Source organism: Agelaius tricolor, unplaced genomic scaffold, assembly GCF_023055355.1.
Source record: "Agelaius tricolor isolate 1412-34295 unplaced genomic scaffold, bAgeTri1.0.p SCAF_6, whole genome shotgun sequence".
Taxonomy (NCBI): Eukaryota; Metazoa; Chordata; class Aves; order Passeriformes; family Icteridae; genus Agelaius; species Agelaius tricolor.
In genome coordinates this window covers 33834160-33858705 of record NW_027269266.1, presented here as the reverse complement: position 1 = coordinate 33858705, position 24546 = coordinate 33834160, and the positions used below count along the sequence as shown (strand labels likewise).

Genomic DNA, 24546 nt, shown 5'->3' with positions numbered 1-24546 from the left:
TATACACGTTAATGAGCTCCCCTCTCAGTTGCCTCTTCTTGAGGCTGAACAGGCCCAGCTCCCTCAGTCTTTTGTTGTAAGAAAGATTCCCCAGACCCTTGACCAACTTTTGAAAAGGAAATCTTGCGAAACAGAAAAGAAAGACTTACAAACACTCTGTAATGGAGATATGATCAAAGGAAATGCAATTGAAAAAATCCCCAAAAAACCAGAAATTTGGGACATTTAGTGACTACAAGAAAATGCACCAGGATTACGTGAGGTGCAGTGCAAAGGACCAAAACATGCCAAAACTAACCTTACAGATGTTGCAAAAGCAGGGGAATATTGAAAAAGCATGGATACTGAAAAAAAAAATCTTTGCCAAAGTGAAAGCCATCAAAAGGCATGGGATGCCATGAAGTGCAGGGACATGGACCAAAGCTTGCCAAAATTGATCCCCATTGCAATCACAAGATTTCATTTCCCTTCCCATAAGGAAATCTGTCTGCTGGACCTGCTCCAGAAGCTCCCTGTCTGTCTTGTACTGAGGAGCCCAGAACTGATACAGCACTGCAGGTGTATCCCTAGGGCTGAGCAGAAGGGCAGCACCACCTCCCATGACCTTCTGGCAATGCTTTTCCTGATGCATCCCAGGATTCCCTTGGCCCTCTTTGCTCCACAGGCACACTGCTGGCACATCGACAGCTTGTTGTCCCCCAGGACCCCCACGTCCTCCTCTGCAGGGCTGCTTTCCCGTAGGTTGGCTCCTAGCCCCAACTGGTGCGTGGGGTTATTCCTCCCCAGGTGCAGGACCCTGCATTTGCCACTGTTGAATTTGAGATGGTTCTTCTCTACCCAACTCCCCAACCTATCGAGGTCCCTCGGAAAGGCCGCACAATGCTCTGATGTATCAGCCACTGCTCCCAGTTTGTTCATGAGCGATGACGGGGGAGTACAGGGGAGCTGGGTCGGGCCGGGCTGGGGGCTGAGGCGGGCAGTGCGTGAGGGACTTCCCGCCCCGGCCGGCGGGCGGAGCAATCCGCCTTTGGGCTGTGCCGCTGGAGCGGGCGGGAAGCGCGGCTGCCCGCTCCCTGCGCGCCTCGGGCTGGGCGCGGGGCTCTCGCCGCCGCTCGGAGGAAGAGGAAGTGGCCGCGGCCCCCCGGCCGGGCCGAGCGGGAGCGGAGCCGCCGCCCCGGGCTGCGCCGCGCAAACTTTGTGCCGGGCCGCGGGGCCGTGTGGCGGCGTGGCGCTGCCCCGGCACCTCCCCGTCGCGGAGCCGAGAGGGGAGCGGCCCCGGAGCGCGGCGGGCGGGCACGGGCGACAGCCGGAGTAGGAGGAGGAAACGCTGTCAGCGGGGCGGGCCGTCTCCGCCCGCCGGGCATCCTTCAGCACCACCGGGCTACGCTTCGCCCGCTGCCTGCCCCAGGTACTGCCGCGCACCCCACCGGCTCGGCGGGCAAACTTGGTGAGGGGGCGGGAGGGGGTTGCTGCTGGGCAGGGTCTGCGCGCCGGAGCGGGGAAAGCCACTCCGGGGCTGCGACTCGTCGTGGTCCTCTGGCTCCCGAAGTTCGGAGCGGGGCGCGGGCTGGCCGGCGTGCCCAGGTTCGGAGGGGCTGCTGGAGCCCGGCGAGGGGGGGCACTGCCTCCCGCCCGCTCCCCGGCCGGGTTTCCGGGCTGTGCCGCTGCTCCAGAGGGTCCGCTCGCTGCGGTCCTGCCCAGGGGCCGGAGCGGAGCCCGCCGGGAGGGCGGCGGGGCTGGCGGGCGGTGCCGTCCTGTCAGCCCGCGAGTGCGGAGACTGCCGGGCTCCGCCGGGCTGCCCGCGGCCGGGGCGAACCGGGGGCGGCATCGCCGGCAATCCCTTCCAGCCAGTGGGATGGTTATTGGCGTCCAGCCCCGCGGCGCGGTGAGGCAGAGCCGGGAGGGGAGGGAGCTCTGAGGGGAGCCGGGTGAGCGCCCGCCTGCCCGCCCAGCCCGGCGCCGCTCCTCACATGCCGGGCACCTGGAGGCGGCGGTGCCGTGCCATCGTGTGGCTGGCTGGGGTCTGGGATTTTACAGTCGCTGTTTTACAATTTCATTGCTTTTTCAAGTTCTTGATGTTGTTTCAGCACGGTTTTCTTACAATGTAAAGCGGCAGTGGTTCAGCATTTTAATGTCTGAGTGTGAAATACATCTCTCTTCTCTCTGGTTTGTCTAAATTCTTGTCAAAACAGTCTCTTCTTACAGCCTGTGTATTTCTAGAAAAGGGGAATTTAGTTGAATGGACTTTACAGTTCTTCTTTGATACTTTCGGCTTAGTCAAATAATTAATGGGAGACATTTGTTCTCCATTACGCCTGAGCGTGCTTCCCTCCGGAGCGCTCCCGGCTCGGAGCGGAGAACGAGCTGAGCCAGAGGCTGCTGTGTGGCAGGACAGGGAGCGGTGCTGGAGTCCTGGTAGGGGTGGCTGTTGTGCTAAAGAGGATGCTGTATTTAAAATAATAAAAATATAACTATACCTGAAAGAGTGTTTTCAGCCAGAGTTTGGAAGCTGTGGTCTGATTGTATACTGCTTCAATTTTAATTCCCTTTAAAAAAATGTATTTATTTATTTATTTTGTAGGAGAATAACCTTATCAAGCTGTAGCTGGCCTCTAGCTTACAGGGGGAGATCTTTTTAGACATCTGCTTTTATGTTTTATTTTTAATAAATCCAATCCATTTCAGGTCCTGGTATTGAATAACAAGTTAGTGGCAATAACCCTCTTTTTCACAATGGTAGTGGTCACATATGTGTATTTAATTTCTGTTTTTTCTAGGGAAAAAGTAAAGTCTCAGAATGAAGGGTTATTTTAGGAATCTAGCTTAACCTCAAGTAAGTTACATTAGACAAGGGGCTTTCCACCTCTTGAATGTTGGCATTCCCCGGTCTGAGAATGAAGCATGAAATGAGTATATACAGCTGTGATTAAATACCCTAAGGGAGTTCTGAGCTGTGGTACTGGGAAACATAAATACCATGTTGGGTATAATGAACTGGCCTCAGCCTCTGTAGTGGAAAAGCTGGGGTCACAGACTTGTGAAGAATTAAAATCAAAGCTGATGAAGTCTCTATTTGAAGTAAGTAAAAAATATTCACATAACTACTGTTCCATCCCTAACTTCATGTGAGATCCCAGAGCTTCACACCTTGCACTAGTGATCTACTTTACTTTTTGCCTTCATCAGGTGGCTGAGGTTGTACTCCTAGGCAAACTAGCAAAAGGCATAGGACTGTCAAGTCTGTAGTTTCATGTTTTACCATGGTTTTACTCACTGTCATTAAGCAGCTGTGCATACATTGTAATATGCATCTGTTTCTTATGCCTGCTCTCTGTGGGTTCTGAGTGCTGTGGGGTTAACTTTAAAAGAAAGTTGGATTCATATCTAATTCCTGTGGATGCTTTTGTCAGGTTAATTCAGTCTTTATTTTTTAATCTGCTGTGATTTCTCTTTATGTTCTTGATAGTACTACTCTTTCTTAGCGTCCTGGTAGTCTCCTGTTGTCACATGGAAGCAACTTGCTTGAACATTTGCACATGGTATTTTGGCATAAATTTTACCTGTGCATTGTTCAGTGACATTAACACTTTGTTATCTTGACCAGAAATACACTGTCTAAAAGTATTTTGCAGAAAGATGTGGTATCATCTGAATCTTTTGCTTTACTGAAAGATGGTGTTGTGGTACGAGCAAGTGTTAAATATTTTGGATGAATGTTACAGGATGATGTGGGTGGTGTGGGAAGCAGGGGTCTCCCACCAACCTGCTGTTCCTCACATTGCCCCCACTGCTAGCACAAGGCTTGCCTTATTCCTCCACCACTTCTCCCTGATCCTGCTTGCTCCTCTTCCTCCCACCCTGTTGCTCACATGCCCACACACACCCACACACCCCAGCTCTGTTTCCCTAGAGGAGTTTCAGTGTGGCTGGTGGCAGGGAGCACACAGAGGTGGCCTGCTGACTTGCAGGCCCAGGGACAGCACAGGGCAAAGTAAGTGTGTTATGCAGGGCAGCAGAGTTGAGCCCAAGCTGGTGATGTGAATGCTGCAATGAGAACAATAGCACCTAATAAGAGTTTGTTGAAATCATGTTATCATCCTGGTGTGTTATTTGACATGCTGCATGCTAGTGCTGGGCTTTCTGTGTAACTTGTGTTTACAAGACCTGTCAGGGTAGTCTGTTCTAACTTTACTGAATCCATATCATAGTTATCCATGTATTACTTTGCTTTCTTCCTGAAGCTTAGAAACTCTGGAAACTAGACCAGCAATTGTCTTAATTGGCCAAATTATGTTTTTCTCTGTTTTTTTTGTGTAGTCAGTACATTTTCTTGTCTCCCTGGGAGACAGTACCAAATCTGATGAAATAGTTTGGCTTTTAATTCTAGCAATTGGGGCTGCAATTCATCATGACAGGTCTTCCAGAGTTCTTGGTATGAATCCAGATTAGTCCTGATTTGTGTTCTGCTTCTGTTGAGTTGTGGTATCTTTGGCTTCCACCGCTTGCCTTGGCTTCTGGCACATTTCATTTTATGCTGGTGTTTCTTGATCCGAGACTGTTCCTCTGCTGAACTTTGTTCCTGTCTCTTAAGCTCTCTGCTTATTCTACATTTCCTTCTTTATTAGGTAATTCATCTCACTGTGTCTGGAAACCTTCTTATGAATTCTCTTGTCACTCCTTGGGTTCCTAGTTCTGCAGATACTCATATTGTAGTTTAAACATGTTCCAGACCTCCCCTGTACATCCTCCAGTTGCTCATTCCTGTTCATCTTACTAATGAATTCCTTAGTTTTTGAGATTTGCTTTTTGAAATTGAAAACCTTAACTGCAGATTTACTTGGGTTGCTCTGCAGTTTAATTTAAATCAAATCAATCATAAAGGATAAATCTGGGATTATTCTTTCACCAACCTTCCTAGAAGCTGAGATTTAGTTATCAGCCTCAAGTCTAAAATCCTGACAGCACTGGTCAAATTCATAGATATGTGGTGAAAAAAAAATTGGTCAGCTGTCACATCTGACAATAGATGGGACTGATTTATGGTAATTGTTCCTTGTATATATATGTTTTTCAGAATGTTTCAAATTGTTTGGTAAACATTAGTTACTTAAGCACAAATCCCTCCACACAAATAAATATTATTGCACTATTTATTGAAGATATGCTTACATATCTTCCTGCATGGTAATACTACTGGAAAAAAGACTAAGTGGGTATCTCTTAGTAAGGAATTTCCCTCTTAGGTGGTGTAATCTCACAAAAAAACCTGTGCAGTGGTAAGGAAACCTGTGCAGGGTGGGAAAAATTAGGAGAAGTCAGAAGCATGGCTCTTTTTTGGGAACTGACAAAAGATCATCCTGGCGTCCTATTCTGCTTTCTTTGTTTACCTGTGCACCCAGTTTGCCAGGTCTGGTGTTTTTAATTCTCTGCTTTGGTTATGCTGGTTTTTTTTTGCCTTGTTATTCTTCCTCTGCTTCATTGCTTTAACTATGCTGGGAAAGGGACTTGACTATAATTTGCAAGCACTCTCAGGGTTTGTTTGGAGCTGAGTGGGGGACTAAACACTCTGGTGTTTCATAGACTGAGAAGGATGCAAGAATTAAGTGACCACATGCCAGCAAGTGAACTGAGCATGAAGTGCTTATTATTTTGAAAATGGAAAGGTCAGGATTACAGGAGTGAGGGTTTAAGAAAATAAGCATGTCTCATTACTGCACAACAAATGTGAAGTCCTGCAATTATTTGTAAATGCCTTCCAGCATCCCTGTGAGGTACCTAAGTATTACCCATGGAAGGAAGAATGAAGATGAAAGGTCTTAACCAAAATCAAGAGAGAAAACCTGTTAATACATTGCAGTTATCTTGTTTTCCAGCTGCTGCATTCATCAGTAAGAATACTATATTCTATATTTTGTGCAAAGAACCTTAGCAGTAACATAGGATATGTATTTTAAAAAATAAATTAATTCATGATAAAGCTTGCAAAATAGGTTCACTAGTCCTGGGCAATAAATGCTTTAAATATGTTAATGCAAGCAAGCTTGCTCTCACTAATTTTGCTTAAAAACAAGCTGACAAGCATTAATTTTCCATACAACATGTTTTCCTTGGATGCCATTGTAAGTACTAAAATTACCTTGTTTCTATTTCAGCTGGTAGTGTATTTCACTTACACGTTTGCTAGAATACTCAGTCTAATGCTGTATACTTAGCAGTTGATTCTGAGATTATAAGTACTTAAAATGATTGTTTTGGAATTATTTTCAAATCATCCCTCTAAGTAGTCATTGACATTATGCATTGATTAGTTGAAATAAACTATTTAGCCAATATGTACTTAGTTGATAAGCATCCCTTAAATTACTTATTCTGGTAATCTATTCAAGCTTCCATTAGCCATGTGGTTCTGTTACATTTCAGTGCAATTTTCATTATTATTCCTTGGAGATAAATTGTTAAAGATTTTCATGAAAGGATGGATCAATAAATCAGAAGATTAGCCTCATTTATTCCCCATTATACCCCCCAAATGAAAATCAGATAGAAGGCAAGAGGTTTTTTGTTTTTCCTTCTTTTCTTTGTGCTCTTTTCCTTCTGAAAAGGAATCCTGGGGCCTGAATCACTGTTAATAAGAAAATAAGTTGTTAGCTACATGGTATTATTTTATCCTTTTTCTTTGCTAATTCTGAACTTGTTGTATTTTGTCTATTTTGAACACACACTATCTACCCAAGAAAGTGAATTCAAGCTGCAAGAGAGTATTTTAGCAAAGCTGAGGTTCAGAAATCATCAGCTGAGAACTTTACACATCTCTAAAAGAGCTGTAAAAATTCCTATGATACATTCAAGATACATTCATTGTCGTGGATCACAGAGGTGATTAAAAGTGGAAATACTGCTGGCTTTTTTTTTTTTCTTTCTTTTGCTGGCTACAATTTGTTGTAATTTTTGGGGTTTTTTTCATGGCAGAGGACGGTATTGGTTTCAATAAGACTTATATTGAGGAGCGTTCAGGGTCAGGTCATTGGACATGCTGGGATGGGTTTCACCAGGTACAGGTACAGCACTTGTACCTCCAGATGCTCCCCAGAGCTCCTCTGCTCTTAAAGTACACAATGCAGGACAGTACTGGGGAGGAGGAGGTGGCAGCAAGGGGTTTATTCTGCAGTTTGTGAGTTGGGAGTTGGTTTGGGATGTACAAATCCTGGGTTAAAATTTACATTCAGTTTGCAGAAGCAAGCTGCTCCTTTCCTAACCAGTGAAGGCCTTTGCTGGCCTTCACAAGAGAAACTTAGGAATTAATTGGCGAGGCTTTGCTGTTGTTCTGCAACTCAGCATACCTTCTATTCTTGATGCTTTGCAGAGTTAAAGTGAAGATGTAGACTAAAAAACTCCAATCTGTTGTGAGATTGGGGTTTCAGTTCTGGTTTTATCATCATGTGGCTGAACACGTGAACAGTTTTGAGATCAACAAGATCATAGACCACATGTAAGATTAATTTGCAATGTAAGTGAGTTTGTGGACAGAATTAGTTTTTCTGGCATATGTAATTGTAAAAGCCCATAGCTAAATCATAATTTTAGGGGTTAATGTTCTTCATTAAATGTTACTTTTCCAAGGTTTTTTTTCTAAGTATAGAACTTCTGAGTTGATAATTAATTTCTGCATTAATGAAAAAGAAAATGTTTATCTTAGAACCTACTGCAAAGCAAAAAGAATTTAAAAATTTGGCAGCGTCTTTGAAGGATTGTTTTTCAATTTGCTAAAAAGTGAATATTAGTGATAATATTTTTGTTTAATATGAATAAAAGTGGAATTCACATGTAGGTATAGAAAGCCAGGATAAATCTATGTAGTACAGTAACCTTAAGCATGTCTTACAGCAAACTAATACACCTGAAAATGTGCATTGGAGTGAGTTTAGATTACTTTGAATGCATCAGTGATGAACATTTCTTACAGCAGTCTTTGATAACTGCAATGTAGAAAATTAAGAAGGGGAATAATGTCCTGTTGACAAGAAAATTTGTAAGTGAAAAGCAAGGAGATACTTTCAGATGATGGTGGGAAGACTGAACAGCACTAACTTTGCTGTGAATGAAAGGAAGAAGGTAATAACTGATATTAAAAGCCTTTGAAAGGTTGTAAAGCAAGCTGTCCCAGAAGGACATTTGTGGGATAACTTTGAGCAGAATCTGGTGATTGAGTGATGACTTGTCATACACACATCATCAGTATATTTGAGAAAACTTTTAAGGATTCCTACCTCTGTGGAATTATTTTCACACTTAGAGTTCTCTGTTAAAATAGGAACTTAATTTTTGAAGATTTGTTTTCTACTGCTGTGGCATGTGTATTCTAATTACTGTGGAAAGATTGTGATGTTGTGAAACCTAATTTTTGTCCCCTGATCCCTCATTTTTTTCAAGTGGAAGCATCTTTTTTCATCATCCTTTTCCATATGCCTGCTTTAAGTAACACAACTGCCTATACTTAGCAAAATGTGAGGAAGCCTTTATCCTCAAGGATACTATTTGAAGTTTTAGCTAAACAGCACAAAGGTGAAAATCAGTCTTCTAGGAAGCAGTCACTCAGGGAATTAGTAACAAAAAAAAGTGTGTTTTCAGTGCATTCCCAAGTGGGCAGGTAGCTTGTGCTGAATGACTTGTGAGTTCTCTCTGTTCGCAGAGGTCGTTGCTCACATGGGTAGTGAGGGTGGAGGAGTTTTTCTCCAAAGGGCTGAGAAAATGTTTGCTGGAGAAGCACAGGAGAGTGTCTGTGGCTGCTGCTGGAAGTGCAGGCTTTTATTTTTTAATACTTTCGCCCCAGTTTGGGAAAGAATGCAAAACACTCTGCGATGTGAAATGCAGAGTCCCCAAGGCCTCCTTCTGCAGCCATCACTGTCTAAGAGTCCTGTGGATTTCAGACTATTTGTATAACTAAAGGTTGCAGGCACTGCAGCAGAATGACCTCTGAAATGAAATTTTTTTCCTTACAAAACGCTGTGTACTTATGATGTGTAAGAATTACTGGGCAATTGCTGAAACAAGAAATTTGGTACACTTGCTAAGACTTACTGCTATTTTAATTCATCCTTAGCACAAGAATGCTGCTAGATTTGTTCCATTATAGCTCATGGAAAAATACCTAGTGTTTTGTTAGGCTCATTAATATGCAACACATGTTTATGTATTAAAATAAATAACATTTTAGACTGAAACAAATAATATTGCACAGGCAAAAGAAGAAACTGCTGTAAATATGAAAGAATAATCTTTTAATGGTAATAGTTGTCATTACAAAAAAAAAAGGTGGAAAGTATTTTGGAACATAAAAAGATCATGAGGATTTTTAACCTTAAATTCCAAATTTAAAAAAATTGAATCTGCAAACCTCGATTTCATTGATAGAAATTGTTAAAGTAGTTTTTAGCTTTCCTTCAAAATAATCAAGGAAAGTTGTTTTCTGCTGGATGAATCCACCAAATATTGAAACTTCAGGAATACAAATATCACATCATTCTTTTTTCTCAATTCTAGAGGTCTTTGTAGCAAATGTTTTTTCTGCTTCCAGGTTCTATGTGATCAAATATTTACTGTATTACTTTTCTCAAGTTTGATGTGTTGTTCAGTCCTATTTTGATCAATTTATTAGGGACTTTGCAGGAAGATGTAGGTGTGCATTTATGGACTTTGCACATGATAAGAAGGTGGGTGGTATTGCTAAGCCCAGGAAAAACTTTCAGCTCGTTCTTCCAGGGGTGCTGGAGAATGGGGTGAGGCTATTACTGAGCAGTAGAAGCAAATAGGAATAGAGAAAACTTATGAGAGATGAGTTGGAAACTTCTCAGTTAGTTGTGTTGCATAAAAATAAGGAGAAACAGGTTCTTTGTCTGCTAGGAAGTTGACAGTAAACTGTGAATGTGATGATTCAGCTGTGAATGATGATTTTAGGTGCAGTAGGTGTATTATTTGCACTAGAGAAGCATGAATGTTATTTTCATAAGCCTTGTTAAGATCTCATTTTGAGCATATGGCCACCTGTGTTCATGTAGAGAAATGAGAACAGTGATGCAAATGAGAGTGAGTGGGGTGATGAAGGTACCACACCACAGATCCTGTCTAGGAAATGGCAGAAAAGGCAGAATGCATTTATCATAGTAAAATATAGCAAGGGACTTGGGAAATATTAATGAGAATGATTTTGCAAGGAAGTATGAGGAAGGAACAAAATTTATAAAAGTTAAACCACAGTATAAGTAAAAATGTAGATAATTTTATGCAAGTGGTTTCCAAATACATTGGGGCTGTATATTTGCCTAACTTTGTAAGCTCTTGGGGGATGGAGCTGTGGCATAAGCTTACTAGCAGCTCTTTGGAGATGGTGAACCTGAGCAAGGTTTTCATTCTCTGCTTTAGGTTTATAAACTGTCAAGGTAAAGGCAGCTCTGATCTGTACCTGAACTTTCTCAGGTGCTCACTGCTGTGTGTCACAGCTTGCAGGGAGGCTGTGGCACTGACCTTCCTGGTGCTCCATGCAGTGTGTTCACACTATATGGATCCCATGCCTTTGAGCATCTGGGGGGGCCTGTGGGAGCCACTCTCTCTAACTGGGTGTTTATTCTGCATTTCCCTCCCTGTTTTCAGAGCATGACTTTATCTGTGTAGGCAGTGGCAGGATGTTAGGTGGTTGTGATGAAAAACCTTAGGTGCCTACCTGATGTGTCTTCACACTTTTTGTTTTTATACTTGATGCTGGTTGAAATAATTTGCCTGAGCCCCACCAGTGTTGTTGAGAGGAATTAGAGGGTTTGGATCACCTGAATATTTTCAGCAAGTAATTCTTCCATTCTTTCATACCCACATGAGCTATAATGTGCAGGATATTGAGAAACATTTAATGTGTGGCAGGAATGGTTGTCAGGAATAATCCTTTAAAATGTTGTGGGCTGGCAGCTTATTAAAGAGAACCAGATTTATCTAATGCAGTTCTGTGGCCAGGTGCCTCTTCTGTTTTGAAGACAGATTTGTAAAGTGCCATTATCTCCTAAAAAAATGACGTGGGAGGAAGTGAGGGTGTTCTGTAAATGCAGGTAGTTCTCTGCAGAGAGAACTTGCTTTTTACATTAAATTACAAGGCTGGATATTAATTTGAATATTACAGAGATCTGCGTAAAAGTTAATACTAGATGCTCTCTTAGTAACTGCATATATAGAAATTGTTACTAGGCTGACAACCTTAATATTAGCAAGTTATTTTGCATTTTCAGCTACTTTTTATAATGGAATGTGTGTCTTCCAGAGTGTACGATTGAATACATTTGAAAGTTGCAAAATACATACATTAAACTGTCGATTTTCCAATAAAATAATAGTATGTCTGAGGGTAGATATGAGTAGTATATTCTTCAGTTACAGCATTTATTTGATTACGTGATTTTATGTAGTTTGTAGGCAGCTTGCATTTAAAAATTAAAAATCACCCTAATGTACTAGTGAAAAAATGAAAACCAGAAGGAAAAACCTCAAAGTTAATCATGCTTATGCATTTTCCCTTTTCCCTACCTCTTTGTATCAGGAGCTGCTGAAATGGGTTGTGGATTGAACAAATTAGAGAAGCATGATGAAAAACGACCTGGTAATATCTATTCAACTTTGAAGAGGCCCCAGGTAGAAACCAAAATAGATGTTTGCTATGAATATCGATTCTTGGACTTCACTACACTAAATGATAGTAAGTACATAATAATTTTCTTTAGATTTTTTTTCTCTATTAAAGTAGGTGTGTTAATTGGTCCATAATGTTTTTTGAATTGTAGTTATGTTCTTAAAATGTCTTCAATTTCTTTAAGTAAATGCCTTTTCTTCAGTCATAATGCTTCCATGCAGAGATCTAAGTGAGAATTTTGTGTTAATTTTTAGCCTTATAGCTAGTTACAGGGTATCAGATTTTAGGTTCTTTTACCCTTCCCCCATTATCTGGTTTGTTTTCTTTGATTTTTTTTTTTTTTTTTTATGTTTTTACTCTGCAGTGGACCTTTGTTTCCTTAATTTGCATCTTGTCCAATTTTCATATGGTAAAGCAATTCAGGTCTGCAAGGTTATATACTTTGCTTTATTGCTCACTTTCCTTGCTCCCCTTGTGCCTCTGGGCTCTGTGAGAGGTATTTTGAGATGCTGAAGTTAATGTCTTCAGTTTTGATAGCTTGCCATAAATAACTCTTAGGCGGTTATAGATACTTACAGGTGCACCCATGTAGGTGGAAACAGGATAGTGGGAGACACTGAAGAACTAAAATATCAAAGGGGTGAAGATTCAATCTCACGCATTTTTTACCTTGTTTTTTTTTCTTCAGTCTGAAGTAGTCTGGGTTTAATTCTTGTGGCAATCCATAGATATTCTGGTTTTTTCCTTGCTGATTGACGTCAAGCATCTCTGCCAGTATTGCTCACACCATTGCCTGTGCCCTCTTTCACTTCAGAATTAGCCTGTTCTACAAGCAATTACTCCTCACACCATTTGGGAATCTGCAGCTTGAGCAGAAGGCTGGGACCTGCTTCTTGCTATATATAAAACACCACAGTACCAAAATCTGCTAGAGCTGGCTGGCAGGACGCCAGGTTGAGCCTCTGTGCCCTGCAGTGTGCTCCAACTTCTCTTGTTTTGCAAGTCAGGTCAAAGGAGAAGCTGGAGCCTTGAGTCTGTCATGGTGTGAGACAAAGAGCTGCTGCTGGTTTGTCACTTGATGAGACACCTCATGCAGCTCAGCACGGCAGCCCAGAGTAGTGGGAATTGGTTGGGTCTTAAAACCTGCTGCAAGCAAACTTGAGTTTGAAAAAGGTGGAGTTTTAGCACAGGTGGTTGGACAGGACTGCTCTTGCAGGCAGTTGTGAGAGTCGAGAAATTTTGTCTTTGCAGTCTTTGAGTGCCTGTCTTCTGTATTTGTGTTCTCTTATGTTTTTTGATACACTAATTGGGATGCACTGCTGTTATTGAGAGCACCAAGCAAATGGTAGAGGAATTTTTTTCATGTTTATGTATTGCAGTTGTTTCGACATTTATGTGTTTTTATTTCAAAGTGAACTGTTTATGTCCTTTGATAGTTTGACAGCTTTTACTGAGATGTATTGCAAGTTGTGTCATTAGCAAAAATGAATTAATATTGAGGACACACTTCTCTGGGCTTTTCTGGAATGTTCATCACTGTTCTGTCTGAGTGTCTCTCGAGCTTTAGCATGTGCATTATCCTGTTCTCTCATGAAGTCTCATCTTTGACACTGTGGAGGAGGAATCAGTACTTGTGGTAGCAATGTGGCATGCCTCATTGAAGGATGTCTGGTAAAAAGAGAAAAAGTTAAACCCAGGCTTTCTAAGTCTGGTTGAATACATAGGTTCATTGTAAAGCATACTTGTATATGTTTTTCTTACTCATCATAGATTGTTATAATATGATTTTAGGAGGGATGGCTTTAAGGAAACTTAGTAGAAGCACTTCTATCAGATTCTTGGGCTTGCCAAATAGCATAAGCTCTCCAGCTCCACTGAGTTCTGCTTTGGCATGTTGTATCCCCATCACTCCAGTCTCTGAAGATGTCAGCAGATAGGCAGATGTGGGGGGATAGAGTGTTGTTCCTGCTCTTTTTCCTTAGTTACCACTTATGACTATGTGCTCTCAGGATTGGCAGTTCCCTCCCTGATCTAGTCATTGGCTATGTAAAGGCTCATGTTGCACTATGTAGTGTTATGACATTCCAGGCTTTTTGCATCATGAATGGTTCATTTTTGGTTTTGCTGAGAAATAACCTCTGCAGATAAACAGAGTTAACAATGAGTGTTTCACCTATATCTGTGTGGATTTGGAGGCTTCTAAGAATGAAATGCTCCTAGAGGTGTAAAAAAACCATTTGGATTGTGAAGTCTGTCTTCTGTGAATCTACTTTAGCTCTTCCAGTGTGTATGTATATTGTATATTTTTTCCACAGGTTTTCTCCTTCACTGGGTTTTTAGAATAAGCCATGTTAAATTATGAGTGGCTACAGAGTATTTTATTGTATTCTTGTGCTAGGCCTTGTTTACAAAGCTAGTGAGCCTGGTAGTGCAGACGGGTACTCATTTTTCTCTGTAGTTTTTCTACAGCAATGATTGCTCTGATAACTATATCTCTCACAAGTCTTTAATGTTAATGGTGAAAAGGAGGTGATTATCTGCATGTTGCAGGTGGGAGTACTGCTAGAAGTTTTCCTAGCTCTTAGCATTTCTTCCTGTGTTCAAAAAGCAGCTCTTGTTGACTTGAAATATAAAGGTGGATACTGGTCATATTTGCAGTTTAGAACAGCGTGTATTTGCAGTTTTGATACGCAGATAATGAGAGATCAGTTCCAGAATGTGGCATGTGTTTAAAGTCCTCTTTGGCTGGCTGGTTTTTTGGGGTTTTTTTGTAAGTTTTTGCAGCTGTTTGTGGGGAAATCCTGCTCCCCTCTCTTGCCTCCTGTCAGCTCTGTGAATTAATTTAACTTGTATATCTGGCAGGTTATGCAGTTTTTCTGTTTGGTTATCCTCTGCCGTATGAGTGTCTTGTGGAAGGGTCTAAAGAATGCTGGAGTTGGTTGAAGTGAAGGGAGCATATTGTCAGGAAGAGAAATAGAACCTTCTTTAAATCAGCTCACACTCTTATGAACTCACAGAATCACTGAGTGAGCTTGGAAGGGACAACAGTGGGGTCATCTGGTCCAACCTCCCTACTTTAGCAAGGTCATCCCAGAGCACATGGCACATGATTGAGTCCAGATGGTTTTTGAAAATCTGCAGTGAGGGAGACTCCACAACCTCTCTGAGCAATCTATTCCAATGTGTGGTCACTTGCACAGTAAAGAAGTTCTTCCTCATATTCAGGTGGAACTTCCTGTGCCATTTCTGCCCATTGCCTCTTGACTTAGTTGTTGGCATTACGAAGAAGAGCCTGTCTCCATTCTCTTCACACCCACCCTTCAGATATTTTATGCATATTAATGAGCTCCCCTCTCAGTTGCCTCTTCTTGAGGCTGAACAGGCCCAGCTCCCTGAGTCTTTTGTTGTAAGAAAGATTCCCCAGACCCTTGACCAACTTTGTAGCTGTCTGCTGGACCTACTCCAGATGCTCCATGTATGTCTTGTACTGAGGAGCCCAGAACTGGATGCAGCACTCCAGATGTGGCCTCCCCAGGGCTGAGCAGAGGGGCAGCATCACCCCCCTCGACCTTCTGGCAATGCTCATTCCCTTAGCTTCACTCTCTTGAAAACAGGGATAAAACTGTCCTGACAATCATTTTTCTGGAACGTTAGCTAGAAACTTAAATTTGCTTGCTGGCTGTCTTTGGTTACTGTTTATCTTCTGCCATGCACAACTAAAAAAGAATGTAAGAAAATATGCTCCTTTATTAAATTTTTTTATTATTTTTTTAACTTTTGCCTTGCTTGGCCTGGATGCAGATGTATGTCCAGTGGAAAATGATGTTTGATCACTTATTTGAGTGCTGTGTAAATAATGCATAGATGCAAAAGACAGATTTAAGGTTGCAGGTGTAAGCTTCATTTTTATGTTGCTCAGTGTTAGAAACTGATTTACTTGAAAGTGAAGTGTCTATGGAAAGACTATCCAAGCTTTCAAGGAAAGCAGGCTATGAAGAGCCCATCAGTTTCCATTGTGTGCCTCAACACTGATAATCTGCATGGTTCTCCAGAATTGAAGTGGTTGGACTTGCCGCTGTCCTTTACTTTTTGAAAAAGCATGTAAATTGCTATCAGCAAAGGGTTATCTAGTGTAGATTGGCACTTGAGGAGTAAGGGGCACTTTGCTAAGACATTTCAGGCTTGAGGTGGGCATGCTTGTTTTGAGCTGTCTGCTTTATAAATCTGCTTATGAGCCTGATCTTTCTTGTTTATGTTAACGTGGCCTCTTCCAAGAAATCCATATCTGTCTTCTGTGTTGTCCCTTGACAGTGCCATTCTGTGTTCTATTCTTTAGTCATCTGTACTGTCCAAAGCTTATGGGCTGCTTTTCTCCCTCAGGTGGAACCACATCCGTTTTCACCTAAATTAAATTGATAAAATCATCACACATTTTTACTTGTGAAGAAGATATTACTATATTTGTGAATTGAGTGGCTCATTGCTGGTTCAGCAAAATGTCAGAAGTGCAGAGGAAGTTGTCTTCTCACTGCCCTAGAGACAATACTAATGTTAAGTTGCAATGACTGAATTTAAAACAATTAAAAACCCAAGGAAAATAAAAGAGTTGCAGCAAACCTTTTGCCACAAAGCTGGAAGAGACAAATTAGGGTCTGCTCTATAATACTTCAGGCCTTTACTATAAAAAAACCTGAAACAACAAAAGATTGTATCACCTGCCCAAAAGCCAAAAATTGTTTCTATTTTCCATCCTTTGCCTTATAAAAAATGGGATGAAGAATGATCATCTTATATCTCTGCTATCTCCAAGTTTTACTGGAAATAAGAGGCAAGTGGTGAGCAAATCTCAGGAGGATATATGCTGGCAGATGGAATAGTCTTAAGCAACCATGTTTTTCAACAGTGCCTCTATGGGGTAAGCTGGTTTGTTTTGTTTTGGAATTTTGTTGGAAAGAGAAATATTTCAATAATCTGCATTCCTTCCTTGCTCTTATCTGATCTACTTGTTTTGGAAAACTGTCCTTGCTTAGACAGATCGTACAGAAACTAAGCTAACTTATTCATCCTCTATTTCTTTTCTTTCACCTCTTTGGTTATGATGACCTTCTGAGAAAAAACAGGAATCTGATAGTAATTTCACTCTTCACTTCTCAGAATAGTGTGGAATTTTTTGGTGTTTAGGGGAATTTTTTTGACTGACTTGATTGGATTTTTTTTCTGTTTTGCTTTACATTCCTGTAGTATTTCATTGGCCTGATGAGTTACGATAGGTTTTGGCCTTGAATAAAGTTGGCATGAAGCATATGCTAGCCATGTGATGAGAATGGAATGGGGTATAAATTTTTTTTAAATGGGAAAAGGCTATACTCTGAACAAGCCATTTGTGCTGTAAAACCACTAAAATCCAGATGTTTTGAAGGAATGAAAAATACCAATACTACATGTCTCAAAGAAGTTTTTAAGTTATGATGTGAATACATGAACATATGGTTTTTATCCTGATTGTCAAGAATTTTGTCTCTTTAGTAAAAAAAAAAAACAAAAAACCCAAAAAACCAACAAAACAACAACAACAAAAAAAAAAAAAAAACAACAAAAAAACCCCAAACCCAGAGAACAGCATGAAGGAAATTATTTAAAAGGAAGGTTATTAATTACATTCTAACATTCCCACTATATTTTTTGCTTGAATGTTGTAAGTGTTGTAGTCTAAGGACATGTATTTTACCAGGACAGTACTCCTAGTTTAATAAATTTGCTACATACATGAAACCTTCTTATTTGAGGCATTTTAGGGTGTGTGTATATATATATATATCTATATATGTATGTGTATATATATATATATATATAAAATTTGAAAGTGTATATATCTTTCAAGTTCTGACAAGCATATGGATACTTTACCATCATGTTTTGGAGACAGTTATAGTGCTTAAAAACCACTTACTACCATATTATTAAAACTGCTGTGGCTGGGCTTTTGATTTTTATTGATTTTTTTCCTAATACAAGACACAAATAATGTGCTAGTGGACCTTTATGGGGGCATTATTACATTAGAATCAATAGTTAAGAGTATATCCATACTGAAGTCTTTTATTTGAGATTAAATTTCAGTTTTGGCTTAAATTAATAGAAGCCCCCTCAGTTTTCTCCTTGGAGAAGGAAAGAAGTCTGATTCAGAATTTGAAGTGTCATGCACTGGAAATTGTGCAAGTAGAGGACAGAGAAGCATTTTTCCTGTAAAAAGTGTATGCATTTTTGGTGAGGAAGTTCTTTTTGGTGTAGAACATAGTACTTGTTGATTTCAATGCTTACCTTCTCTTCCTATCAGTAATTTTTACATTAAGCAGTTATTTTTGCCTGACTTCTGCTTTCTGTTTCACTTCACCATTCACCTGGGAAAAAACCCAAAACCCAAACATAAAAAATAAATAACTCCAAGCAAGTGGCTGTGTGACTGAAAAAAGAACAAAACCTGCAACTCTGCATTTGCAGGTGTGATTTGATTTAAGACTAGTAAAAGCAAATATTTCCCCATTGGCAAAGTTACCTAATTTTATTTTCATTTCTGTAAGCAGAAGAACATAAATTAAATTAGCATTTGAGTTTTGTATTTCAAGTTGACCAGGTCTGTTACCACCATTTAGTCCTCAGGAGTGATGAAATAAAATTAGCAGGGCAAAACATTGTTAGTTTATTTATGAGATGTGATAACTTGAACCAGACTGTGTATAGATTGCCTATAACTGACTAAAACAATCCTTCAGAGCAGATTAATGTCTAGCAGGTTCAGAGCAGAAAGATGATGAGCAGGAGAGGCCAATGGATTACTGCTTTGTAGCCCAGATTCTGCTAATGCTTCCCCTTTCTTAAAGCTTTGTCCATGTGCATATCTCATTCAACTTAGTCTGATTATATGTGTGTGATCTAAAGAACCAGCATAAGGGTTTTGCTGGTTTGGAGCTTCTGTCCTTTCTGTTAATGCAAATATGAAGAAATGAATTTTTTTGGCTTGGTTTTCTGTTTCAAGTGAATTCCAGTCTGTGGCAATACAGAATCACAGAATATTCTGAGTTGGAGGGGACCTCCAAGGATCATTGTGTCCAACTCTTTAAATAAATGGCCCATGCAGGGATCAAATCCACAGCTTTGGCTTGCTCCAGCCAGCTGAGATAATTTCCAGTAACCCTTCAGGACTTGCCACTTTTAAGTCACAGCAAAATGAAATGTTCCTGCTGTAGCAGTTTATAAAACTCACTTGTGTGTCTCAGGCAATTTGCAATTTGACATAAAAGGAGCATTCCATATGTTGGGAGTTTAATAAATGCCATAAATTACATCATAAATGTAATTGCTGGAAAGAGTCATTAGATTTGAACTTTACTGTTTTTTAAATAAGGATGCACAACTGTGAGATGTATTTTAGTTTTTAAGTGGAAGCTCTGCTTTCCATAATTATTGGTTGTATCTAGATCCTTGTTGTGATAGACTGCATGCACTCACTTTTTCTTCTAACATATGTATATATATATATATGTTTTGTATCTGTACATTAGTGAGGTGTGCAATACACAGACACATATATATCATTGAGAGGAGTAATTCCTGGGGATATGAGTCTTCAATCACTTAAATTTTTCTTTATTTATACACTTAATTATACCAGAATGGAAAGTGCAAAGAGCTTTAGCTGAAGTCCTGTGATGACTGTGACAGAACTGGGAATAAGTCCTGGGTAGTCCCCTGTGCTGGTGGCTAGATCATGGCCTTCAAAGCAAGAAGCTGATCAATGGTATGAATTAACTATTCTAGCCCAAATGTTAACAGCTACATACCTGCAGAAAAGCTGTACCATTCACATAATTATGAAAAATGAAAAAAAGCCTAAAGTTTGCTGACATTTCTTGTCCCCTCAAGATCCAGCTGAACTGTGACATCGCTATTTGGTGTTGTAATAATACATTATAGACTAGATGAAACCTTAGATACAATATGGTATGTATGTTAGAGAATGTAAGTATGATGTGTTTTGGAACTCTGTTTTCAACTTGTGCTTGGAAACAGTTTTGGTTTAGATGCTTTTATGGAATCCCAAGTACACCTAGTGATGTCATAGCCACGCTTTCTGTGTGGATTCTGCTTGTGTATTTAGACAATGGGTGTGTGCAAACCAGAAATGGACTAGGGAGGAAAGGAACATCTGCAGGATGTTCTATTTATACATGTTTCACTTTGTCAAAAAATGTGTCACAATAGTCATGTGGGTACTAACTTTCTAGTCTGCACTCATTCTTAGAATGAAGATTGGATTCCTATAATACTCCATTCTTATCATGCAGTCATTCATTTTATCTACTCTGTGAGCTCAGGGTTCTTCTTAATGTAGTTAGTGAGTTCTTCCAAGAGATACATTCCATCATCACATTTGCATGAATGCTGTAATTCACTCACATCATGGAAAAGTACAGATACTGTCTAAAAAGAGTTCTCAACTTCTAAGAAACCTTTTCTTTCTCTCAGCAACTCAGGAACTGCACATGATCCTTTGAGTGACTGTGTCTTTTCTTTGGCCTCTGGCTTTGCACATTTTTCCAATCTTCATGTGGTTTTCATCCTCCTGATACTGTTCAAGAGCCAAGGGGCCAGATTTGGCAGTCTGCAAGGCTGGCAGACAGGCATTTCTCATGGAATGGTGAAGTTATTAAAGCCACAGCTTTTTTTTCTGTTTTCTCAGAAGCAAAACTTGCCCTGTGTTTAACTGGAGCAGGAGATCACACAGTAACTTCAAATAGTAAAAGTCTCATGGTTTTATTATGAGAGAGAAGTGATTAGGAGTCATTACTGTGGTAATCTGCTGAGTCTTTTTAGAACTTTTTGCTACAAATTCCTTGACATCATCCAGATCAAAGATAATATACAAAATCTGTGCAGTATTGTAATGGAGTTCTTAATATATTTACAAAATAAATTATTGTTGTTTGGCGAAGATCTCCTGCAAACAAAAGTTTAAAATTGGTTCATCCTGAGCGGAGTATAGCCCCTTTGAGAAAAAAGAAACTTTCTGTGTCAACTGCTCTTGACCTTGAGATAGTGAAAGCACCAAACAGATGTACATTGATTGTGCAGGATTTTAAAAAATGTTTGCATTTATATTCCTCATGTTCCAATGTGAAGAACAAAAAACCTCTGTTCTGATGGAAATGGTGTCAACATTCAGCTGTTTCACACAGCCTATAACTGTCTTGGTGGGTCATGTCCAAGGGTCTACAGGACAGGCTGGTGTCAGGCTGTGCATTGTCTGAAGCCAGTAGTGTGGGGCAAGAGGAGCAGACAGCCAGGTTGGGGCAGTTGCTTCTGGGAGTTTACACTCACCATTAACTGTCTTTGAGGGTTTTACTTTGGACAAGTCATGTGTTCTGCTGTACACTGGGCATCCCACTGCATGTGTTTCAGAGCAGCCTGCAGGAAAGGTATCTGCAAAATGCTCCTGTCTGGCTTTGAGCCCTTCTGGGGGCTACTCCAGGACATGCTGGTTTGTCCCAGCATCCGTCTCACGCTTATGAGAGCTTATCTCTACTTGTCATTGTTCTGCCCAAGTGACACTTGTAAAGAGATTTCACATTCAGAAGCATGTCTGATTTCTGTTCTACATCTGTTCTGGGTTTGTTTTCTGTTAATGCATTTTCATACATGCTACCAGTGCAGCTACTGCTTGATGACTTCCCTTGACTTCTTTTTGCCGATGGCAGCTGTGGCAGCTACTCTGTGAGCACACTCCAGATGGGCTGACTGCCTCCTGCTTCCTCCCTAGTGTTGTCTGAGGATGAAGACATGGACAGTGTTTTAACCTTTACAAGTTTTTGCTCTTCTGTGTGCTCTGCCCTACACCCATGGGGGAAGGTACCACGGGTGTGGGACACAAAGTTGGACTGGTAGGGTTAGTGCTTGCCTCTCCACACTGGGGATGGTGTGGTAGGTCAGAATTTGCTGTTGTACAAGCTACTGCTGTGACTTTGCCATTGTTGGATGAAATTCTGGGAGTCCAAACCTGTGTTCACAGGTGGCTGTTGCCCTGTGTTGTCTGTCCCATGATTGCAGTACCTGTTGGTCAGTGGTTAGGCAGTTTGGGGAGGGAGGACAGCTTTGCAGTGTGATCCTGCAAACGCTATTACAAACACTGCTCTTGCAGAGAGGCACAGCAGAGCTCAGTGTCTAGAAGAGAGGAGATCCAGTTTTTTCCTGGTGGCATTTAGCTGTTTATCTCTTCTATATGGGCATAGTTATTTGTCTCTTGCCTGACTTTCAATGCCTATTTTGACTTTTTCTCCCTGTTGGCAGGTGCCTTTGGTTGCTGATTCAGTGGCCCTCAGGAATCATTACAGACTTGGGACTGAGTTTTTTGCTAAGGAAAAACATGGCTGAAAAGTAGCAGCAGCAGCAGCACACCATGTGGGAAAAGGGAGGGGTAAGAGTGAAACTTGTGCCCTTATCTTATGAGAAGTGATAAAGGAGGCAGAACTGACAAAAGGAATGGTGAGAAGGTCTGTCCTTCTGCTCCCCTAACTTGTAGAGAGGAGATAAAGGAGAAGGAAGGGGAATAGTACATTCTGATCAAGTCCTGCAGTATGGAGATCATCTCCCCCCTATTCTCAACAAGCAAACATGTATTTCTCCCTGGGAGAAGCATCTGCTCCTTCCCTGCTTTTCTTTCAGCTTAAAGAGGAAATGGCCTGCCAGTCCTCTTCCTAGGCTTTTGGCTGAAGCATCCTGTTCAGAGGACCGTGCCCTGTCAGCTGCTTGATAGGCTGTCAACACTCAGCTGACATGTCAGCTCGTATGAAGCTCCAAAGGGTCTTCACAGCCAGAATCCTTCAATCCTAGAAACTGCCTCCACACTCTTTCCCACAAAAAAAAACCAAAAAAAAACCCCACCAAAAAAAAAAACAAACCCCGGCAATCAAGATATCTGTCAGCCTTGTGATGAGCTATAACATCCCTAGCCCAGGCTCTGTGCCATAGCATTCCTGGTGCTGTGCCCCAGACAACACAGACACTTTAGGCTTCTCCACTGAAGAAGTGGAGTGGAAGGCACAGCTGCAGCTAAACAGCAGTGGGGCAGAGAAAGGGTTCAAGTAACATATTGGCTAACTTTATTGTCAGACAAGATGAACATGGCCCAAAGTTACAAGTAAAGTGGTAAGAAAAACATGGAAGGAAAGTGGGATCTGGAACTCCAGGAGCAGGGACAAAGACAAGGAAAAAGGATGATGGGGTGCTGATATGGCCTGAACCAGAAACATTCCCCCAGGGACCAGCATGACCAGAGAATTAACTGGAACAAAATTTAACTCAGCTTTGCTGCCTAGCATTGCACCTCCAGTCACAGAGAGAACGTGAGAGGTATGCACCTTGTCTGTGGGCTACATGTTGGAATGAGGGGAATAAAAGCAAGTCTTCCAACATCCTTCCATTGAATAGCAACAATTCAATAGCATTGAATTGTTGAGATGGGGAATAAAAGCAAATCTTCCAACACACTTCCACCGAATAGCACCTCCCCTGGTACAAAATGAGGCCTCCATGCTCTGGCTATCTCTGCAGCAGATCACACACAGAGCTGAGAAGAGTTCCAGGAGCAGGACCACGTTGGTGCTGCTGTTCCCCTAAGGGGGTATGGGACCAGTTGGCTTTTCATGAGTGCAGTAGGAAAGGGCACTGCCCTGAGGCCTCTGCCACCTATGTCTTCCAAAGAGGTAGAGCCAACCTGGCCTGGACCAGTTGTGGGTTGTGGACGTGGAGACCCCCAAACATTGTGTGTAATGCCATTGCTCTGTTCTCCTGTGTTTGGATTGGGAAGGGATTTCACAGCAGCACCTCACTGTGTCTGGAAGCCTAAGAAGGAGGTGTTAGCTTGACACTTACTATGCCCTGCTCCCTTGATATGAGCACTCATGCATGGTGGAAAGAGGAGAAAAGGTCTTCAGAAAGGAGTGGGCATGAGGAGAAAATAGAGCAGATGAAATAGGGAAAGAATATCAAGGGAGAAGAGTAGCTGAACACAAACTAAAAGAATTTGAGGGGTCATGAGTGACTGTAGAAATGGAGGGGGACAGATAGCATTTGACATGTTGAGCAGGAAGAGAAGACATGGCCTTGCATGAGTTTTCAATATTCTGGGAGCTTTCCAGTGCCAGAGGGATGCCTTTTTGTTGTGTTGTATCATTGAAGCCCGGCAGGAACTGCGGCTGTCACTCTGACAAGATTTGCTATCAAGTTCTGCTTAAATAAAACCCATCCTATCATGCATGGGCAGGCACATGGTCTTTTACTGAAGAAGACAACGTACATTTCTGGATTCAGATCCCTTTGGGTCTTTCATGACAACTTCTTTTTTATTTTTTTCCTTCTTTTGAATCTCAGTGACAGGAAAAACGTCCTCTGAGTGTGTTAGACTTACTTCATTATTGAACAGGGGAAAGCTTACTTTAAACCTTAAAATGCTGTCATTTCTAGAAAAAATCAACAGTCAATTTAAATTTTGTTTAGAGAATAACCTGAGAACATTTATGTAGTTTTAATCTATCATGGAACTGCACAATTTCTCACTTTCTTTGCCCTGCTCTGTAAATACATAGAATTGTTGCTTTAGCAACAAGCATAATTGTGACTGCAGTTTTAATTAAGGTTGTGAATATTGTACTCAGCAAAATAATGTAGTTTGCAAACCTTAATTATTGTCTCAATCTTAACTGTTCTTCAGGTTAGTGTTCTCACAGCGTGGGTTTTGTGTGCGAAAGCCTCACCTGCATTTTCTTTACCTTGACTTGGTATATAGAGAGGCATTGATCCAATGCCTGTGAAGGTGCTTTATC

The 24546-nt window shown here is 41.2% G+C and overlaps 1 protein-coding gene across 1 annotated transcript in view; it reads left to right on the top strand.

Annotated features, from left to right (window-relative positions):
* The first annotated feature begins 1280 nt into the window (after nt 1–1280).
* RFTN1 (raftlin, lipid raft linker 1) overlaps nt 1281–24546 on the top strand; it is a 95926-nt gene continuing 72660 nt past the window's right edge. The window contains exons 1-2 of the mRNA XM_071429292.1: nt 1281–1408; nt 11579–11734. Of these exons, the coding sequence (XP_071285393.1) occupies nt 11590–11734 (145 nt within the window). The 5' untranslated portion in view covers nt 1281–1408; nt 11579–11589. The remainder of the gene's footprint in view (nt 1409–11578; nt 11735–24546) is intronic.